Consider the following 17,516-nt stretch of genomic DNA (forward strand, 5'->3'; position numbering starts at 1 on the left):
CGTTTTGTATTTGCATGGTTGCTGTTAGTACTACTAGCCATAGCATCACGTGTTACGTCCTGGCTTGTCAACCAGAGTTCGATTCTCGCTCACGGCCAACATCGTTGACGAATATCTGAACATGTCTTCATCCTCCCCTAGGTCGACTCAGCCTCAAATGAGTACCTGGTAAGGTGTGCAAACATCGTCGCTGGGGAGAAAAAGGCGGTCGGACATGGTACTGGCCACCCACCCCTATATTTATGCATACCATGCCAGCCTTCATAGGCGCTCGCTAACAGAATTATCCCCAACAGTTTGTATAAAGGCTATACGGGAGATCTTTGTCTGTGTGCGGAGTACGTATCGGCGGTTCGCTTACCCAACACGGTGATGTGAGTGCTCTCGTTCGCCTGTCCGTACGAATTCTCGGTCGTGCACGTGTACACGCCGGTGTCGCGCTCGTCGGCCAGCGGCACGGTCAGCGTGTGCACGATCTGCATGCCGCCGCCAGGAATGCGCCGCTCGTGCACGCTCGTGTGCGACGTGTCCCCATCAACCTGCGCACACACCACCCACCACAAACACTGAGTCGGCATTGCATGGTGCGCATCTCCACTGGCATCATTCCTGTGAAGGCGGTGATATTTCCGTGTTTCCTGTGGTGGAGGATGAGGTGAAGAGCAAGAGGCCATCATGGCCAATTCTGATGATTCCACCACACCACACCGTTTTGTTTCTCCCATCTTTCCGCTCAATCCCACAATTGTTGTTTTAAAGGCCTACACCCACTGGTCAAGTTCCGCTCTTACAGTCTGCCAACGTCTGGCTTTAGGTATTCCCTTTAGTCTCGGCAACCTGCCCTCCTCCACACTGCATGTGTGTCCCTACCCATTGTAACCTTCTTTTACGGATGACATCTTCAATACTATCTTTCCATGTTCGACTCTAAACTGTCAAGTTGTCTCCCTAAATCGCTCCATGTAACTGTAGTGCCATAGGTGGGCCACACTTACCAGCAGTGGTGGACAGGGCCCATCTGCAGGTACCTCGGACCCCCAGGGGAGGGGCCACTGTGCCAGCCCAAGAGGGGAGGGGCTGCTGGGGGCTCTAGGATCCTAGACAGCTAAGCCCTCGGCGCCAGGCTCTGGGATCCCAGGATCCCAGACAGCTAAGCCCCTTGGCACCACCAACAGGGGGGCTGCGTGTGCTCTGTGGGGTATTTGGGGGCACACACAACCCCACCCCTCGATGGGCAAGAGGCATAAAAGGGCCACTTCCTGGCCGATCGGGGGCCAGTCGCAGCTCAAGGCCCAAGACCAGCCAGCTAGGACCCTGGACCCCCTCGTCCCGCTTGTCCTTCTAAGGACCGGGACGCTGTGCGGGCCAGTGGTGGGACTCTGGGACTCCCGGCTCTACGTCCTTGTAAGGGCGAGTTCTGAGGAAGCCAGAGTCTAGACCCGCACCTTGGCTGGGTCGGGTCAGGTAGCCTCCCCTAGGGTAATTGTAGCCGGAGGACCCGAAAGCGTAGCCAGACTAGGCTGTGCCCCTAGGCCGTGTTCCTAGGCTGTGTTCCTAGGCCGTGTTCCTAGGCTGTAACAGAGTATCAGGACTGTTGGAGTGTTGTATTGTAATAAAGAAGTTACCTCTACAAGTGTCTCCAGAACCCATTACATAACTACGAGTAACCTCTGAATGTCCCTGTGTGCAGAGGTTAGGAGCCTTCTTTCCCTTGATTTAAAGTGCATGTTTTGACATCGCATAGTGACACAGATATCACTCCAGCCTCAATCCCTCACCTTGCAACTCGGGGTGACCACTGTACTCTTCCAAACTGATGTGATTAGACCATCAAGAAAGCATTCCCTGCTAAAGGTCTACGTCGCTTGATCTGATTCTTGCAACCCTCTGTGCATTATGGCACATGCCTGCGTAAATATGCATGGCACATTGCCACGTCAAGTCCTTCACTACATTCCTATTTCCAACTGTCGTCGATCTTGTCTTAGGGAAGTTCACAATAAAACCCCAATGTTCAACATCGTTGCGTAAAACTTCAAACAGTGGCAATGTTGCCGGTCAAAGTCCTGGTTTTCGAAGTGGGGGGTACTCTACCCACAGCCCCCCCCTCCCCCCACAGTCGCCCCCCTCCCCCTCTAAGTTATTTGTGAGCATGAGATACAGCAATAGTTACCAACATGCTCATGACATGCTTTGTATGTACCGTATTTTGAACTTTTTTTGCACCATATGCAGCCGACCGTGCTAATCGGAGGTGCGGGAATTGGCGGAGCGTAAGTTGGCCCCTCTGAGTCTTATAGCCCAAATGAAAGATTAATCACAAAGTGTACATTACAAAATAAGCCCAATGGGCATTTATCGGGTAATGAATCCTGACACTTCTACTCACTGCTCGTCAATGACAATTCCACATCGTCAATCCACGCTTTCACTCTTTCTCTCTTCTCGCCCCCCTTCACTGGAACCAACGTCCCTCTCCACATTCAGCAGTCAGTCACCTTCTCTCACTAGTTTATTGTTACCTCCAACTCACCCCACGACCCCTTAATCTCCCCCTCATAACCACCACCGTTACTGTTCCCTCTTCAAATTCTCATTATAAATAAATAAAAACGATGTTTATTTTACCAGGTAAGGCACACTGAGATGTATAGAGCTATTTTTCAGAAGCGACCTGGCCACAAATGATCGCTCAACGAAGTGGCTTATCATGTGGAAATGTATACCAACCAAATAACCTAAACGCTTGTTTCTAAATGTGGAGGGTACAACCGGAGGAGCCGGAGAAAAATCCAAGTGACCACGGGAAATCTACAGCAGCAGGCGTCAGGGTTGGGATCAAACCCACGACCTCGTGCATCCCAGGCGAGGGAGAAGAACATCTCCGAGCCGTCGTGACTGTGTGTCGCTATCACTCATTCCCCATTAATTCAATCCATTTATCATAATTCACTGTCATCAATTTCGCTTTCACCGAATTCACGAATCGTCACAGATTCGCCCCCATTGCTTCCTCTCATCCATTTCATTCACCTCATCTCCACCATCACATCCACGTGTTTTATCGGTCGGAATTCTCTGTAAAGCGCCTTAGCTAAGGCGCTATAAAATTGCGTTTCGATAAGATAAGAATTGAAGCGCACATAATGATAATAATAATGGCCGAAGTACAAGTGCCATACCGGCTTGCGAGGGTGTCTCCAGGTGAACGTGACGATGTCGTTGCCCGTCACGGTGCACGTGAGCGTGATCGTGTCGCCACGCCGCACCACGGCACGTGGCGAGTCCACCACGGGATGGAGCTGTGAGACTGTGGACACACACACAGCCAGCGGAAACACACACACAGTCAGCGGAGACACACACACACACAGTCAGCGGAGACACACACACAGTCAGCGGAGACACACACACAGCCAGCGGAGACACACACACAGTCAGCGGAGACACACACACACACAGTCAGCGGAGACACACACACAGTCAGCGGAGACACACACACAGCCAGCGGAGACACACACACAGTCAGCGGAGACACACACAGTCAGCGGAGACACACACACACAGTCAGCGGAGACACACACACAGTCAGCGGAGACACACACAAAGTCAGCGGAGACACACACACAATCAGTGGAGACACACACACACACACCCAGCGGACACACACACACACACACAGTCAGCAGAGACACACACACAGTCAGCGGAGACACACACACACACAGTCAGCGGAGACACACACACAGTCAGCGGAGACACACAGTCAGCAGAGACACACACACAGCCAGCGGAGACACACACACACACAGTCAGCGGAGACACACACACAGTCAGCGGAGACACACACACAGTCAGCGGAGACACACACACAGTCAGCGGAGACACACACACACACAGTCAGCGGAGACACACACACAGTCAGCGGAGACACACACAGTCAGCAGAGACACACACACAGTCAGCGGAGACACACACACACACAGTCAGCGGAGACACACACACAGTCAGCGGAGACACACACAGTCAGCGGAGACACACACACAATCAGTGGAGACACACACACACACACCCAGCGGAGACACACACACACACAGTCAGCGGAGACACACACACAGTCAGCGGACACACACACACACACACAGTCAGCGGAGACACACACACAGTCAGCGGAGACACACACACAGTCAGCGGAGACACACACACAGCCAGTGGAGACACACACACAGTCAGCGGAGACACACACACAGTCAGCGGAGACACACACACAGTCAGCGGAGACACACACACACACAGCCAGCGGAGACACACACACAGTCAGCGGAGACACACACACAGTCAGCGGAGACACACACACACACACAGTCAGCGGAAACACACACACAGTCAGCGGAGACACACACACAGTCAGCGGAGACACACACGCAGTCAGCGGAGACACACACACACACAGTCAGCGGAGACACACACACAGTCAGCGGAGACACACACACAGTCAGCGGAGACACACACACAGTCAGCGGAGACACACACACACACAGCCAGCGGAGACACACACACACACAGTAAGCGGAGACACACACACACACACAGCCAGCGGAGACACACACACAGCCAGCGGAGACACACACACAGCCAGCGGAGACACACACACAGCCAGCGGAGACACACACACAGTCAGCGGAGACACACACACAGTCAGCGGAGACACACACACACAGTCAGCGGAGACACACACACAGTCAGCGGAGACACACACAGTCAGCAGAGACACACACACAGTCAGCGGAGACACACACCACACACAGTCAGCGGAGACACACACACAGTCAGCGGAGACACACACAGTCAGCAGAGACACACACACAGCCAGCGGAGACACACACACACACAGTCAGCGGAGACACACACACAGTCAGCGGAGACACACACACAGTCAGCGGAGACACACACACAGTCAGCGGAGACACACACACACACAGTCAGCGGAGACACACACACAGTCAGCGGAGACACACACAGTCAGCAGAGACACACACACAGTCAGCGGAGACACACACACACACAGTCAGCGGAGACACACACACAGTCAGCGGAGACACACACAGTCAGCGGAGACACACACACAATCAGTGGAGACACACACACACACACCCAGCGGAGACACACACACACACAGTCAGCGGAGACACACACACAGTCAGCGGAGACACACACACACACACAGTCAGCGGAGACACACACACAGTCAGCGGAGACACACACACAGTCAGCGGAGACACACACACAGCCAGTGGAGACACACACACAGTCAGCGGAGACACACACACAGTCAGCGGAGACACACACACAGTCAGCGGAGACACACACACACACAGCCAGCGGAGACACACACAGTCAGCGGAGACACACACACAGTCAGCGGAGACACACACACACACACACACAGTCAGCGGAAACACACACACAGTCAGCGGAGACACACACACAGTCAGCGGAGACACACACGCAGTCAGCGGAGACACACACACACACAGTCAGCGGAGACACACACACAGTCAGCGGAGACACACACACAGTCAGCGGAGACACACACACAGTCCGCGGAGACACACACACACACAGCCAGCGGAGACACACACACACAGTAAGCGGAGACACACACACACACAGCCAGCGGAGACACACACACAGCCAGCGGAGACACACACACAGCCAGCGGAGACACACACACAGCCAGCGGAGACACACACACAGTCAGCGGAGACACACACACAGTCAGCGGAGACACACACACACAGTCAGCGGAGACACACACACAGTCAGCGGAGACACACACAGTCAGCGGAGACACACACACAGTCAGCGGAGACACACACACAGCCAGCGGAGATACACACACACAGCGGAGACACACACACAGTCAGCGGAAACAAACACACACACAGTCAGCGGAGACACACACACAGTCAGCGGAGACACACACACAGTCAGCGGAGACACACACTCAGTCAGCGGAGACACACACACAGCCAGCGGAGACACACACACACAGCCAGCGGAGACACACACACAGTCAGCGGAGACACACACACAGTCAGCGGAGACACACACACACAGCCAGCGGAGACACACACACAGCCAGCGGAGACACACACACACAGTCAGCGGAGACACACACACACACAGTCAGCGGAGACACACACACAGTCAGTGGAGACACACACACAGTCAGCGGACACACACACACACACAGGCAGCGGACACACACACACAGTCAGCGGAGACACACACACAGTCAGCGGAGACACACACACAGTCAGCGGAGAACACACACACAGTCAGCGGAGACACACACACAGTCAGCGGAGACACACACACAGTCAGCGGAGACACACACACAGCCAGCGAAGACACACACACACAGCGGAGACACACACACAGTCAGCGGAAACACACACACACAGTCAGCGGAGACACACACACAGTCAGCGGAGACACACACACAGTCAGCGGAGACACACACACAGCCAGCGGAGACACACACACACAGCGGAGACACACACACAGTCAGCGGAAACACACACACACACACAGTCAGCGGAGACACACACACAGTCAGCGGAGACACACACACAGTCAGCGGAGACACACACACAGCCAGCGGAGACACACACACACAGCCAGCGGAGACACACACACAGTCAGCGGAGACACACACACAGTCAGCGGAGACACACACAGTCAGCGGAGACACACACACAGTCAGCGGAGACACACACACAGTCAGCGGAGACACACACACAGTCAGCAGAGACACACACACACACAGTCAGCGGAGACACACACACAGTCAGCGGAGACACACACACAGTCAGCGGAGACACACACACAGTCAGCGGAGACACACACACAGTCAGCGGAGACACACACACACACAGCCAGCGGAGACACACACACACACAGTAAGCGGAGACACACACACACACAGCCAGCGGAGACACACACACAGCCAGCGGAGACACACACACAGCCAGCGGAGACACACACACAACCAGCGGAGACACACACACAGTCAGCGGAGACACACACACAGTCAGCGGAGACACACACACACAGTCAGCGGAGACACACACACACAGTCAGCGGAGACACACACACAGTCAGCGGAGACACACACAGTCAGCGGAGACACACACACAGTCAGCGGAGACACACACACAGCCAGCGGAGACACACACACACAGCGGAGACACACACACAGTCAGCGGAAACACACACACACACACAGTCAGCGGAGACACACACACAGTCAGCGGAGACACACACACAGTCAGCGGAGACACACACACAGTCAGCGGAGACACACACAGTCAGCGGAGATACACACACACAGCGGAGACACACACACAGTCAGCGGAGACACACACACACACACAGCAGAGACACACACACACAGTCAGCGGAGACACACACACACACAGCGGAGACAAACACACACAGCGGAGACACACACACAGTCAGCGGAGACACACACACAGTCAGCGGAGACACACACACAGTCAGCAGAGACACACACACACACAGTCAGCGGAGACACACACACAGTCAGCGGAGACACACACACAGTCAGCGGAGACACACACACAGTCAGCGGAGACACACACACACAGTCACAGGCAGAGACACACACACAGCCACAGGCGGAGACACACACACAGTCAGCAGAGACACACACACACAGCCACAGGCGGAGACACACACCCAGCCACAGGCGGAGACACACACACACAGTCAGCGGAGACACACACACACAGCCACAGGCGGAGAAACACACACACAGTCAGCAGGGACACACACACACAGCCACAGGCGGAGACACACACACACAGCCACAGGCGGAGACACAGACACACACACAGCCACACGAAGAGACACACACACAGTCAGCCACACCAGGAGACACACACACAGCCACACCAGGACACACACACAGTCAGCCACACGAGGAGATACACACACAGCCACACGAGGAGACACACACACAGTCACACGAAGAGACACACACACACAGTCAGCCACACCAGGAGACACACACACACACACACAGCCACACCAGGACACACACAGTCAGCCACACGACGAGACACACACAGCCACAGCAGGACACACACACACACAGTCAGCGGAGACACACACACTCACAGTCAGCCACAGGCGGAGACACACACACACAGCCAGCCACACCAGGACACACACACACAGTCAGCCACACCAGGACACACACACAGCCACACGAGGAGACACACACACACAGCCACAGGCGGAGACACACACACACAGCCACACGAGGAGACACACACACAGCCAGACACACCAGGAGACTCACACACACATCTCACTGGAGTGGTATTGTGCCCGTCAGCACATCTTAAGCACTAATGTGTACCACATGCAGTGAGCTGGTATTCATGGCATTGCGTCTGCTAGTTTGCAAACAGATACGATACTGGAAAGATCAATTGTGTCTCAATGTGGAGCTGATATCACCGGAGATGTAATTTATTATTTTGTATAACTACCAGGTGAAATTATTGTATCTTTAGATGTTCTTTCTGTCGTTTCCCTGGTTGTGTTCCCGGTGCGCTATGAGATGAGTGTCGTGAAACAGAGAATCCATTTGGAAATCTAAACAGAGCAGTTCCGAGAACCATTTCCAGACATTCTTCTGAATAATCTTGATTTGAAGCTTTCGTGACTGCAGGAATCCATACTCTTTGGTTCTTTCGGTAAAGTCACGCAGGTAGAAAATAAAACAAATCACGACGTTTCAGGCGCAACACTGTTTAAAACAGTCTGCCTCAGCAGTAGACCACGCTTTCCCACCTGATGATGGACGCTTGTGTTGCACCCGAAACGTCGTGATTTTTTTTATTTTATACCTACGTGACTTTACCGAAAGAACCAAATAGTACTCTTCTGAATAACCTTACAACTGGCCTTTTTTAAATAACACCAATCTCAACACACTACGGTGGGTATTTGCACACATATTCTTCTATGAGATTAATGTCTGATGCATTACACTGAAACCGACATTTTAATTCCACTTGTCGATGAAAATGATGCGGCATTAGAGGCGTGTCCTGGGAAAAAAATTGATAATCCACATATTTACAATTTTAAAGATAATCTACGCAGGCCTCATTGGAACACTTTACAACCCATTTCCGAAATTGTCATCACCATGCGTCATCTCCCCCACACAGATGGCTGGCTACCCAATAACTACTCAAAAGATGTCTTCCTTTATCCACTTCTTCCTACTACTCTCAACGAAATGCTGCTAGATGGACAATAAGATTGTGTGTGGGTTATCAAGTTTTTTTGTGGGCCCCCCCCCCCCGTGACATTCCTCGGTTGCGCTGCAGTCGGTGTGGACGGAGGTGATTGCGCTGCGCACCTGCGAGCACCATCACGTGGTACTCTTCCGACTCCTGCGTGCGTCCCTCCAGACGTGCGACGCAGCGGTAGCGCCCGGGCAGCAGGTTCGCCTGCAGGCCCACGCCGGGCACGTACCACGCTGCCCGGGGGGTTCCCGCACTCGGCACCGCGGCAGCGAACGACACTCCGCCGGATTCGGTGGAGTGGACGGTTGTGACATTCGAAGACGGCCCTGTGCTCGCCATAGCATTGGAAGGAGGCACTCCGGCTTTGCCATTAATTTTGTCTTCGAGCTTTTGGATGTAATCAGCAGGGTTCACGATGGGGAGCGGCTGCTTTTGAAGTGCATTGCTGGGGGTGTTTGAGGAGTGCGCACTTTGGTTTGTGGCAATTTGGTGTTGCGGCGTTTGGGCGCTACGTTGCATCTGGCGGGTGACACTTTCTCCCACTGCGACGTTGTTTCTGTGCGTGGTTGCGGACAGTCGAGGCGGCATGCTGCTGCTGCTGCCGCTGCCAGGCGCGGCGGCTGCTGGGGCGGCGTCGTGACGGAGCGACACCGCCGTGCGTGGCGAGGTGACGAGGCACGGGAGAGTCGCCACGTCCCCCGCGTGCACGATCACCACCTGCGCGTGCTCACTCCGCGAGGGCACGAACAGCGAGCGCCCGTCTGGAAAGCGCACGGCGACGAGCAGTGTTGGAACCTTTGCGGCGAGGAATCCTAATATCGAGTGAAATATCACTCCGAGTGGAAAACGTTTTTTTCAGAGACGTCTCGAGGGCAGTCGTATCGCGCTGTCGGGAAAGAGTTCCGTGTTCCCGTCAATAAAGGAAAACGATTCCCCATTTTGACCGGATGGATTGGCAGGGTGGGTTGCCACTTTTCCTGGTTTTCCCAGTACCGTCTACCTGTTAAGGTAGCTGTCCTTGGGAAATCCATTAATAACATTCAAAGTCCCAATTACATAGTCACCCCAAACACATGAAGTATGTCACTTGATTCACAGCATGTCCCTTCTGCACCTCCTTCCCCACACCCCTGATCTGCCCTTAGAATGCTGGTTACTTCCTCCCCACCCCTCTTTCCCTCCCTCATCCCCCGTCGGAAGACCCCCTCAGGGTGGTGGGCACCGGGCATTCCTCCCCACACCTAGACGTGTTTGTTCAAGCGCCGAAAATCTCCCCCAAGAAACCATCGACGCGTTGTATCGGACTTGCGCGCTCACCATAATAGAAAACATTGCAGAAAAACAGTCCCAATTACACATTGTTCTTCTGCCTTCTTATGTCCACGACGTGTCCTCGTTTTTTGTCCCTTCAGAGGTGGCAACACTGCTGCCATAACAGGAACGTTCAGTGAACAACTGTTTAGGCTATCAAGGAGTTGGTGTGGCGAGAAATACGCCGGCCACCTTAAGTTACCCATTTGAGGTCGAGGATAGGGAGTGATTGCACTTAGCACTGAGATGCAGGTCAGATATAAAACCCAAAGTGCGAGGGATTATTCACGTAGTTAAACAAAAAACAAAACGTATTTTGCGAACAAAACATCTCATTTACCGAACTTAAAAAGACCGTCGTAAAAACACGTTTCTTCATTGACACAGGGGACGATGCTGATGATGATGGTCGTGACATTAATGATGACGTGAAACTTACCTTGCACATAAACTCTCACAGTGGCACCTCGTGCCTCTGTCCCATCAGTGGCGTCAGCTTCGTCGTATCTACTCATGTCTTCGTGATGGTACTGACACGTGTACACACCATTGTGTTGCAGCGTCGCATTCTCAATTCGTAGCCAAGTTGAAAACAAGCCGAATTCAGGTATGGCTTCCGTCTGAAAATGAAGATGTCAATAATGTCATACAATTTTGTGACGTGCAGAAAGGTTCAACAAGAAAGCCTCATAATCTGAAGACCTTTTTATGAGGTTCCCGGAGTTTGGTTTTCACCTCCACATATAGAAACAGTATTTGGCTGCAATACATTTCCACGTGATACGCCACTTAATTGAGCGAGCATTTGTGGCCAAGTCGCTGCTGCAAAAGAGCTATTTAGCTCAGTGGGCCTTACCTGATAAAATATATATTTTTAAATATTTGGGTAAATTATATTTACAAGTTGCATGTGGGAGGAAAATGGAGTATCTGGAGAAAATCTATGCATAGGAGGGGATAACACCCAAAGCTCCGCACAGATAGATTCAAAATGTCATTGCTGTACTTCCATCTCCTGGCCATCTAATAGCCCAAGGCGATAACAACTGGAATTCACTGGCAGTCTCCCATCAATAAGATATCTAGCTCCAGTTATTGCATTCACTGCTTCCATATTACCACGAAAAACATCACCTCACTCCAACATTCTACTTGATAATGTATTTTACAAAGGATTCCGGTTAATGATTTTACTTAAACTCCGAAATAAGCAATATTAATAAAGTACGTGAGTACATATCGATCGGGATCTAACTGAACTGATAGAGTATCAGGCTGCCAAATACGAGTGCCAAGTTCAAATCCTGGTCACTGTCATCCCAGCCGATCATCTCACTCGAGTGAGCACAACGTGGAGCAGCTGCCATCTGTGATCACAACGGCGTGGCATGGACCGCTTGCAACACAACGCAGGGCCGTGAATACAGGCAGCAGCGTTCATATTTGTCATGAACTTAGCGACGAAAATATTATTTTTGTAACGAAGAGTTGAATTTACTGGAGTCAACGATGACTGTGAGCGGTTGAGATTGGTGATCCATTACGACGAGTACGAATGCTGCCCTGCACCAAGGATCAACGCAGAACTGGCCGTGACGGGATTCCGTTCGTCTGAATGAAGACGCGGGTGAAGATACTTTAGTAAAGTTATTTAGGTAATCGGCTGTATATGGGCGTATTGGCGATGTTGCCCTTGAGTGAGGTGCAGACTCTCTATCAGCGGTTGCTTGAGATTCAGCAGCTGCTTTGCCATTCAAACGTAGGCTACCACGAGTCGTAATATGTTGATGCCACCGTCAGCCAAGAAACGATTCTGGAAATGAATCGCAAAACCGTCCGACCAAATCTAGGGCACGAGGAGTCAAATCTTGCCCTTGGAACAAGCAGCAGACAGTGGGCATCAGGCTGGGTGCTGCTTTATGGTATTAGACTGTGAAGCTTCGTGTTAGCTGCTCATAACATTCGTCGTCCGACTATTTAGACATCACGAGAACTGATGTTGACGTTCCCCTCAAACTTTATGACCACGGTTGCGAATCTCAGGAAAATAAAAAAATTATTGCAAAGATTTATTTTCTTTTTTTATACCACGCACCAGCGTACAGACCTGGTAATGGGGGGGGGGGGGCAGATGTGCGTCCCTCACACCAACATTTAATAACTAAGAGTGGACTAAATCTTTGACTGCTTTTAGTTGACGAGATAAAGTGAATGATTCAATGAAATCCACAGACTGAGATACGACTCGAATTTCGACTAGAATAAGACTGTGACCAAAATGTAATCAAATGCTGCCTAAATGGAATACTGGTAGATAAGGCATTATTACCCAGAGCTCTTCTCAAAAAAGGGGAGACTGACAATAAATTGAATAACACACCAGTGTTAACATCAACAAATGTGTGAGTATGAACTATCATTCCGCACCTCCGATTTGCACGGTTGGCTACGTATTGTGCAAAATAAGTTAATAATACATAAACACATCACATCTGTCAAGAAAAAAAATAAATGGTGATATTCAAAGTACAGTAGGCTCGATTATCCGCGCTAATGGCAAGGATAATCCGAAAAAATAACCACTTTCCGTGGATCGCGATGCCAAAAACCACGAATAAAGGTATAAATGAGCAATTGATGCGCGTGCTCAGTGATAACAACTTTCCTGCTCCCGCGCAGAAGACTCGGCCCACTAAGTGGACGGCAGAGCCACGCCAATCAACGTCAATCAAACTCCGCCCACTGTTGTAAAGACCTGAAACTACTGTACTGTAGAGGCGGTCACGTGGATTTCGGATTATCCGGAGCACAAATTTGTGGGGTTTATGCACGTGACTTGTAATAAACATTTCAAAGAATAATAATGTGTAACTGTTTTTAGATTATTCATTTGGGTTTAAGGGAAATGCCATGAGTTATTCACTCATGTAAAAATCTCAGGTGAGCGGTTAATCCGTAAATCGGATAAACCGCACGCGAATAATCGAGGGTCTACTGTAATGCCTTTATATGAGTTTTAGACACGATGTGGGAATGTGGCCTAACGGTGAGCATCTGCTTGCCCTCGCCACTGACTCAGACGAGGCATGCCCACCGCACACCCGCAGAGCAGGCTGATTGCTCATAATTGCCTGCTGTGTAAACTAGGAAACGTGACTCAACTCAGTTGCATGTTCGCCACCAATTGCAATACGGGAAGCATAATTTACACGTAAATTTAATAGCAGAGGCTTGAAGCAGAGGTGGGACAAAGTCATTGTTATGCAAGTCCAAGTCGAGTCTGAAGTCATCAAATTCATGACTCGAGTCTGACTCGAGTCCAAGTCACATGACTCGAGTCCACACCTCTGGCTTGAAGTAATTGTGCACAGAGAACGTCATGTCCAACCCAGGGGCGGTTTCTTCATTAGGGCGATTGGGCGACGCACCACCAATGTCATTCAACCACAGAGTCACGCTAGCCGTCACTGTGCAGCCTCTGGATATAGTCCAATCAGCGTCATGTCACGTTCTGTGGAGTACCGCCTCTTTTGGGGCGATTTCACTCCGGCCGAGAATCGCCCCGAGTGGCCCCATAGACTTACATTGAAAGATGTTTTTTTTCGAACGGGGGCGCTCCAATGCATTCTCTATGGCCTCCGGGAGGGCTCGCCCTAACGTGCTTACGTCATCATACGTGCTAACGTCATCATACGTAAGCACGTTTCATCCAACAATATAATTTATCGCTACCTAGTGGAATCTTTAATAAAATAAACTTGAGTGGTTTGTTTTAATAGTGAGTATATAAACAATCAAGATGTATTGTAAGAGTCACTTTATTTTTCATTAATATTAAAGAAGTGAAGTTGCCTTTACATGCTTAAGCTGTTAATTTATTCATTGCATGGGTGGACCTTATCCTTATCAATCATCCAGACATTTGCCCCCCCTGAGAGATTTTGCAGGAGCCGCCACTGGTCCAACCAAAACATTCTGTATATACAAACATGCTAATGCTGCTGTTTTGTCCTTTACAAACCCATGTGTAATAAAAGGACTCGGACACTTCCTTCTGTCTTCGTGTCTTTTATTGGGTTCTCGTCCTCACCCACACGGCACTCTGTTATAACTCTGTATTTGTAGCCCCCGGCTATTCACTGCTATTATAGCTCCTTCTTCCCTCTGACTCTCCGCTTCATCTACTGTAACCTCCTCCCTGCAGACTCGCTGCTACCTCTATGCAGACTCCCGCTGCTACCCCTATGTGCAGACCCTCTGGCTGCTACCGTATGCAGACCCGCTGCTGACTCTGTATGCAGCCCCGCTGCTGACTGCAGCCTCCTCGCTGCTTCGGGTCGGTCACCGCTGGCCAACGGTGCCGATCCTCGCTCCCCCGTGTTCGTGGCGATCTCGCCACCCTCCGCTTCGCCCTTCGTGGCCTCTCTCTGTTCCTGGTTCCCCGTCACTCCCCATCCTCTTCCGGTTCCCCTCCTTCTATACTCAACCCCTCTCCCCCCCACGTGACCTAACTCCTCCCCTCATGACGGCACCTCCGGAGGGCCGTTTACACCCGCATTACATCACCCTCCCCCATAAAGAAAATCCAGCCGACCTCGGCTGAATTGCAACCTGAAAAGCAATGCGGGTGTAAAGGGCCAACACGTAAAAAGACACGAAGCATGCAAGAACAATATAACAATGAACACAACACAACACAATCTAACGAAACGTGAGGGATTTCGAGCGAGTACGGGTAGCCGGGCCGTCCCGGACGGTCGGCAGCCCACCCGCCGAGCGGGAACGTGGAAGGGTTTTAGGGGCGACGGGCGCAAGTTCTTCCGTCGCCATTGGAGGCCCGCCACTGTCCCGCTCGCGTCCAGAGACATCCCGTACTCGCGTCCGCGGAGGGATAGGAAGAGCTGCAGGTCCCGTGGGTTCCGCGGCACCGGTCGGCATCCCACGAGCGGAACGTCCTCCTCCCTGCGCTGTCACAGCCGGCATTGTTTGTGAAGGGTACGACAGGCGCTTTCGCAAGGTCAGCAGACACAGGCAAGGGCGAGTCGGCAGCAACAGACCCCGGCAAGGCAACTTCGGGAGATGACGCATCCGGCCGCGGGGCAATGTATGGCTTCAACCGGGATGTATGCACGAACCAGCGCCGCGAACCAACCTGAACACGCGCCGACTGTGGGTTGGGAACCTCAATGAGGCGGACCGGACCTTGCCACGGTTTGTGTAATTTAGGAGAGGTACCTGGCCGCACCTGTGGGCAATGAAGCCAGGCCAGGTCCCCCTTCTTCCAGGGGCACTCCCCCTTCGAACGTCGGGCACACCGCTCATTCCTGGCCTGAGCTTTGGCTGTAGCCATGCGGGCTCTTTCCCTCGCCTCAGTGACACGGCGAACGTTGTCCCGAATATACTCAGGAAGAGGCTTAACAGGCCCCCTCGCACCGGTTCCCAACTGCTCATTAATCGGCGGCACATTCTCACGGCCGTACATAAGGAAGAACGGCGAGTATCCAGTAGCCGCGTGCGGCGTCATGCGATACGCCGAAAGCACCCCAGGGATATGCAAATCCCAATCAGATTGATTTTCCCCGACTGTATGGCACAGCATGGCGGACAGAGTCCGATTCAACCGTTCCACCATACCATCCGTTTGCGGGTGGTAGGGGGACGTCCGTATCTTTTTAGTTCCAAGAGCCGCACACACCTCCCCCAACAATTTGGACGAAAAGTTACGTCCTTGATCCGTAAGGAGCCTCTCCGGCGCCCCTTTGTCCATTACATACCCAAATAGAAAGGCGTCAGTGATAGACGCCGCTGACTGGTCAGGCAAAGGCCAGGCCATCGGCCAGCGAGAGAGGTACTCAACCCCCACCAGTAAATACTTATTTCCCTTAGCGGATGGCGGAAAGGGTCCCAAAATATCTAACGCCACCAGCTCATTAACCCGAGATACTTTAATCGATTGTATCGGCGGAACATATGGATGTTTAGGTGGTTTACGGCGGGCACAATCGGGACACGCGCGAACGTGACCGACGACATCCGTCGTCATGCCGTGCCAATAATAGTCTCGTTGCAGCGTCAATAGGGTTTTCTGCACCCCCAGGTGTAAAAGTGTGTCACAGTGCAAAGATCTAATCAACTCGTACCGCAATGACGCAGGCACAACGAGACGCCAGTGTTCCTGTATCCCTTCCCTCCACATCAGTAACCCATCTCGGAGAGCAGTTTCCGAAATACCACCCGCACCGAGTTCCTTACCCGCCTTCTCCGTTCGTTTTCGTAACGACACCAAAGAATCGTCCAACATTTGCTCCCGAATCCACACAGACCTCGGAAGACGCAAAATCTCGTCAGCCGGTCCCCCATCAACCGGTCCCGGTGTAAGCGGAGTTTCGAGAACATCCACTGCCAGCGCGACAGGCTGAGGGGGGGGCTGAGTCGGTCCACACCTATGCGTCCCCGACGCACACGCACAAGGGGATCGTTGCGGCAACCTGGACAGTGCGTCCGCGTTAGCGTGACGCACACCCTTCCGATGGTGAATTTGGAAGGAGAATTCTTGCAACGTGTCCAGCCATCTCGCCAATTGTCCGGATGGCTGGTCCATCTTAAGAGCGTACTGCAAGGCCGCATGGTCCGTGCGGACAATAAACGACCGACCGTACAGATACGGTCGAAATTGTCGGAGAAAAAACACAATAGCCAAAAGTTCCCTGCGAGTGACGCAGTAACGGGTTTCCGCGGGAGATAAAACCCGACTTCCATACGCCACCACACGCTCAACACCACCTTTTGACTGGGACAACACCGCCCCAATACCAGTGTCACTCGCATCAGTATCCAGAATGAAGGGATGTTCAA

At 52.1% G+C, this 17,516-nt stretch overlaps 1 protein-coding gene across 1 annotated transcript in view; it reads right to left on the reverse strand.

Annotated features, from left to right (window-relative positions):
• LOC133346943 (platelet-derived growth factor receptor alpha-like) overlaps positions 1–17,516 on the reverse strand; it is a 60,265-nt gene that overhangs the window by 21,680 nt on the left and 21,069 nt on the right. Inside the window, exons 4-7 of the mRNA XM_061558765.1 lie at positions 11,101–11,281; positions 9,464–10,111; positions 3,183–3,310; positions 362–539 (exon numbers count right to left, since the gene is read on the reverse strand). Coding sequence (XP_061414749.1) covers positions 362–539; positions 3,183–3,310; positions 9,464–10,111; positions 11,101–11,281 — 1,135 coding nt within the window. The remainder of the gene's footprint in view (positions 1–361; positions 540–3,182; positions 3,311–9,463; positions 10,112–11,100; positions 11,282–17,516) is intronic.

Source organism: Lethenteron reissneri, chromosome 25 (assembly GCF_015708825.2).
Source record: "Lethenteron reissneri isolate LAM-NWPU_2019-01 chromosome 25, ASM1570882v1, whole genome shotgun sequence".
In the NCBI taxonomy this organism is placed as follows: Eukaryota; Metazoa; Chordata; class Hyperoartia; order Petromyzontiformes; family Petromyzontidae; genus Lethenteron; species Lethenteron reissneri.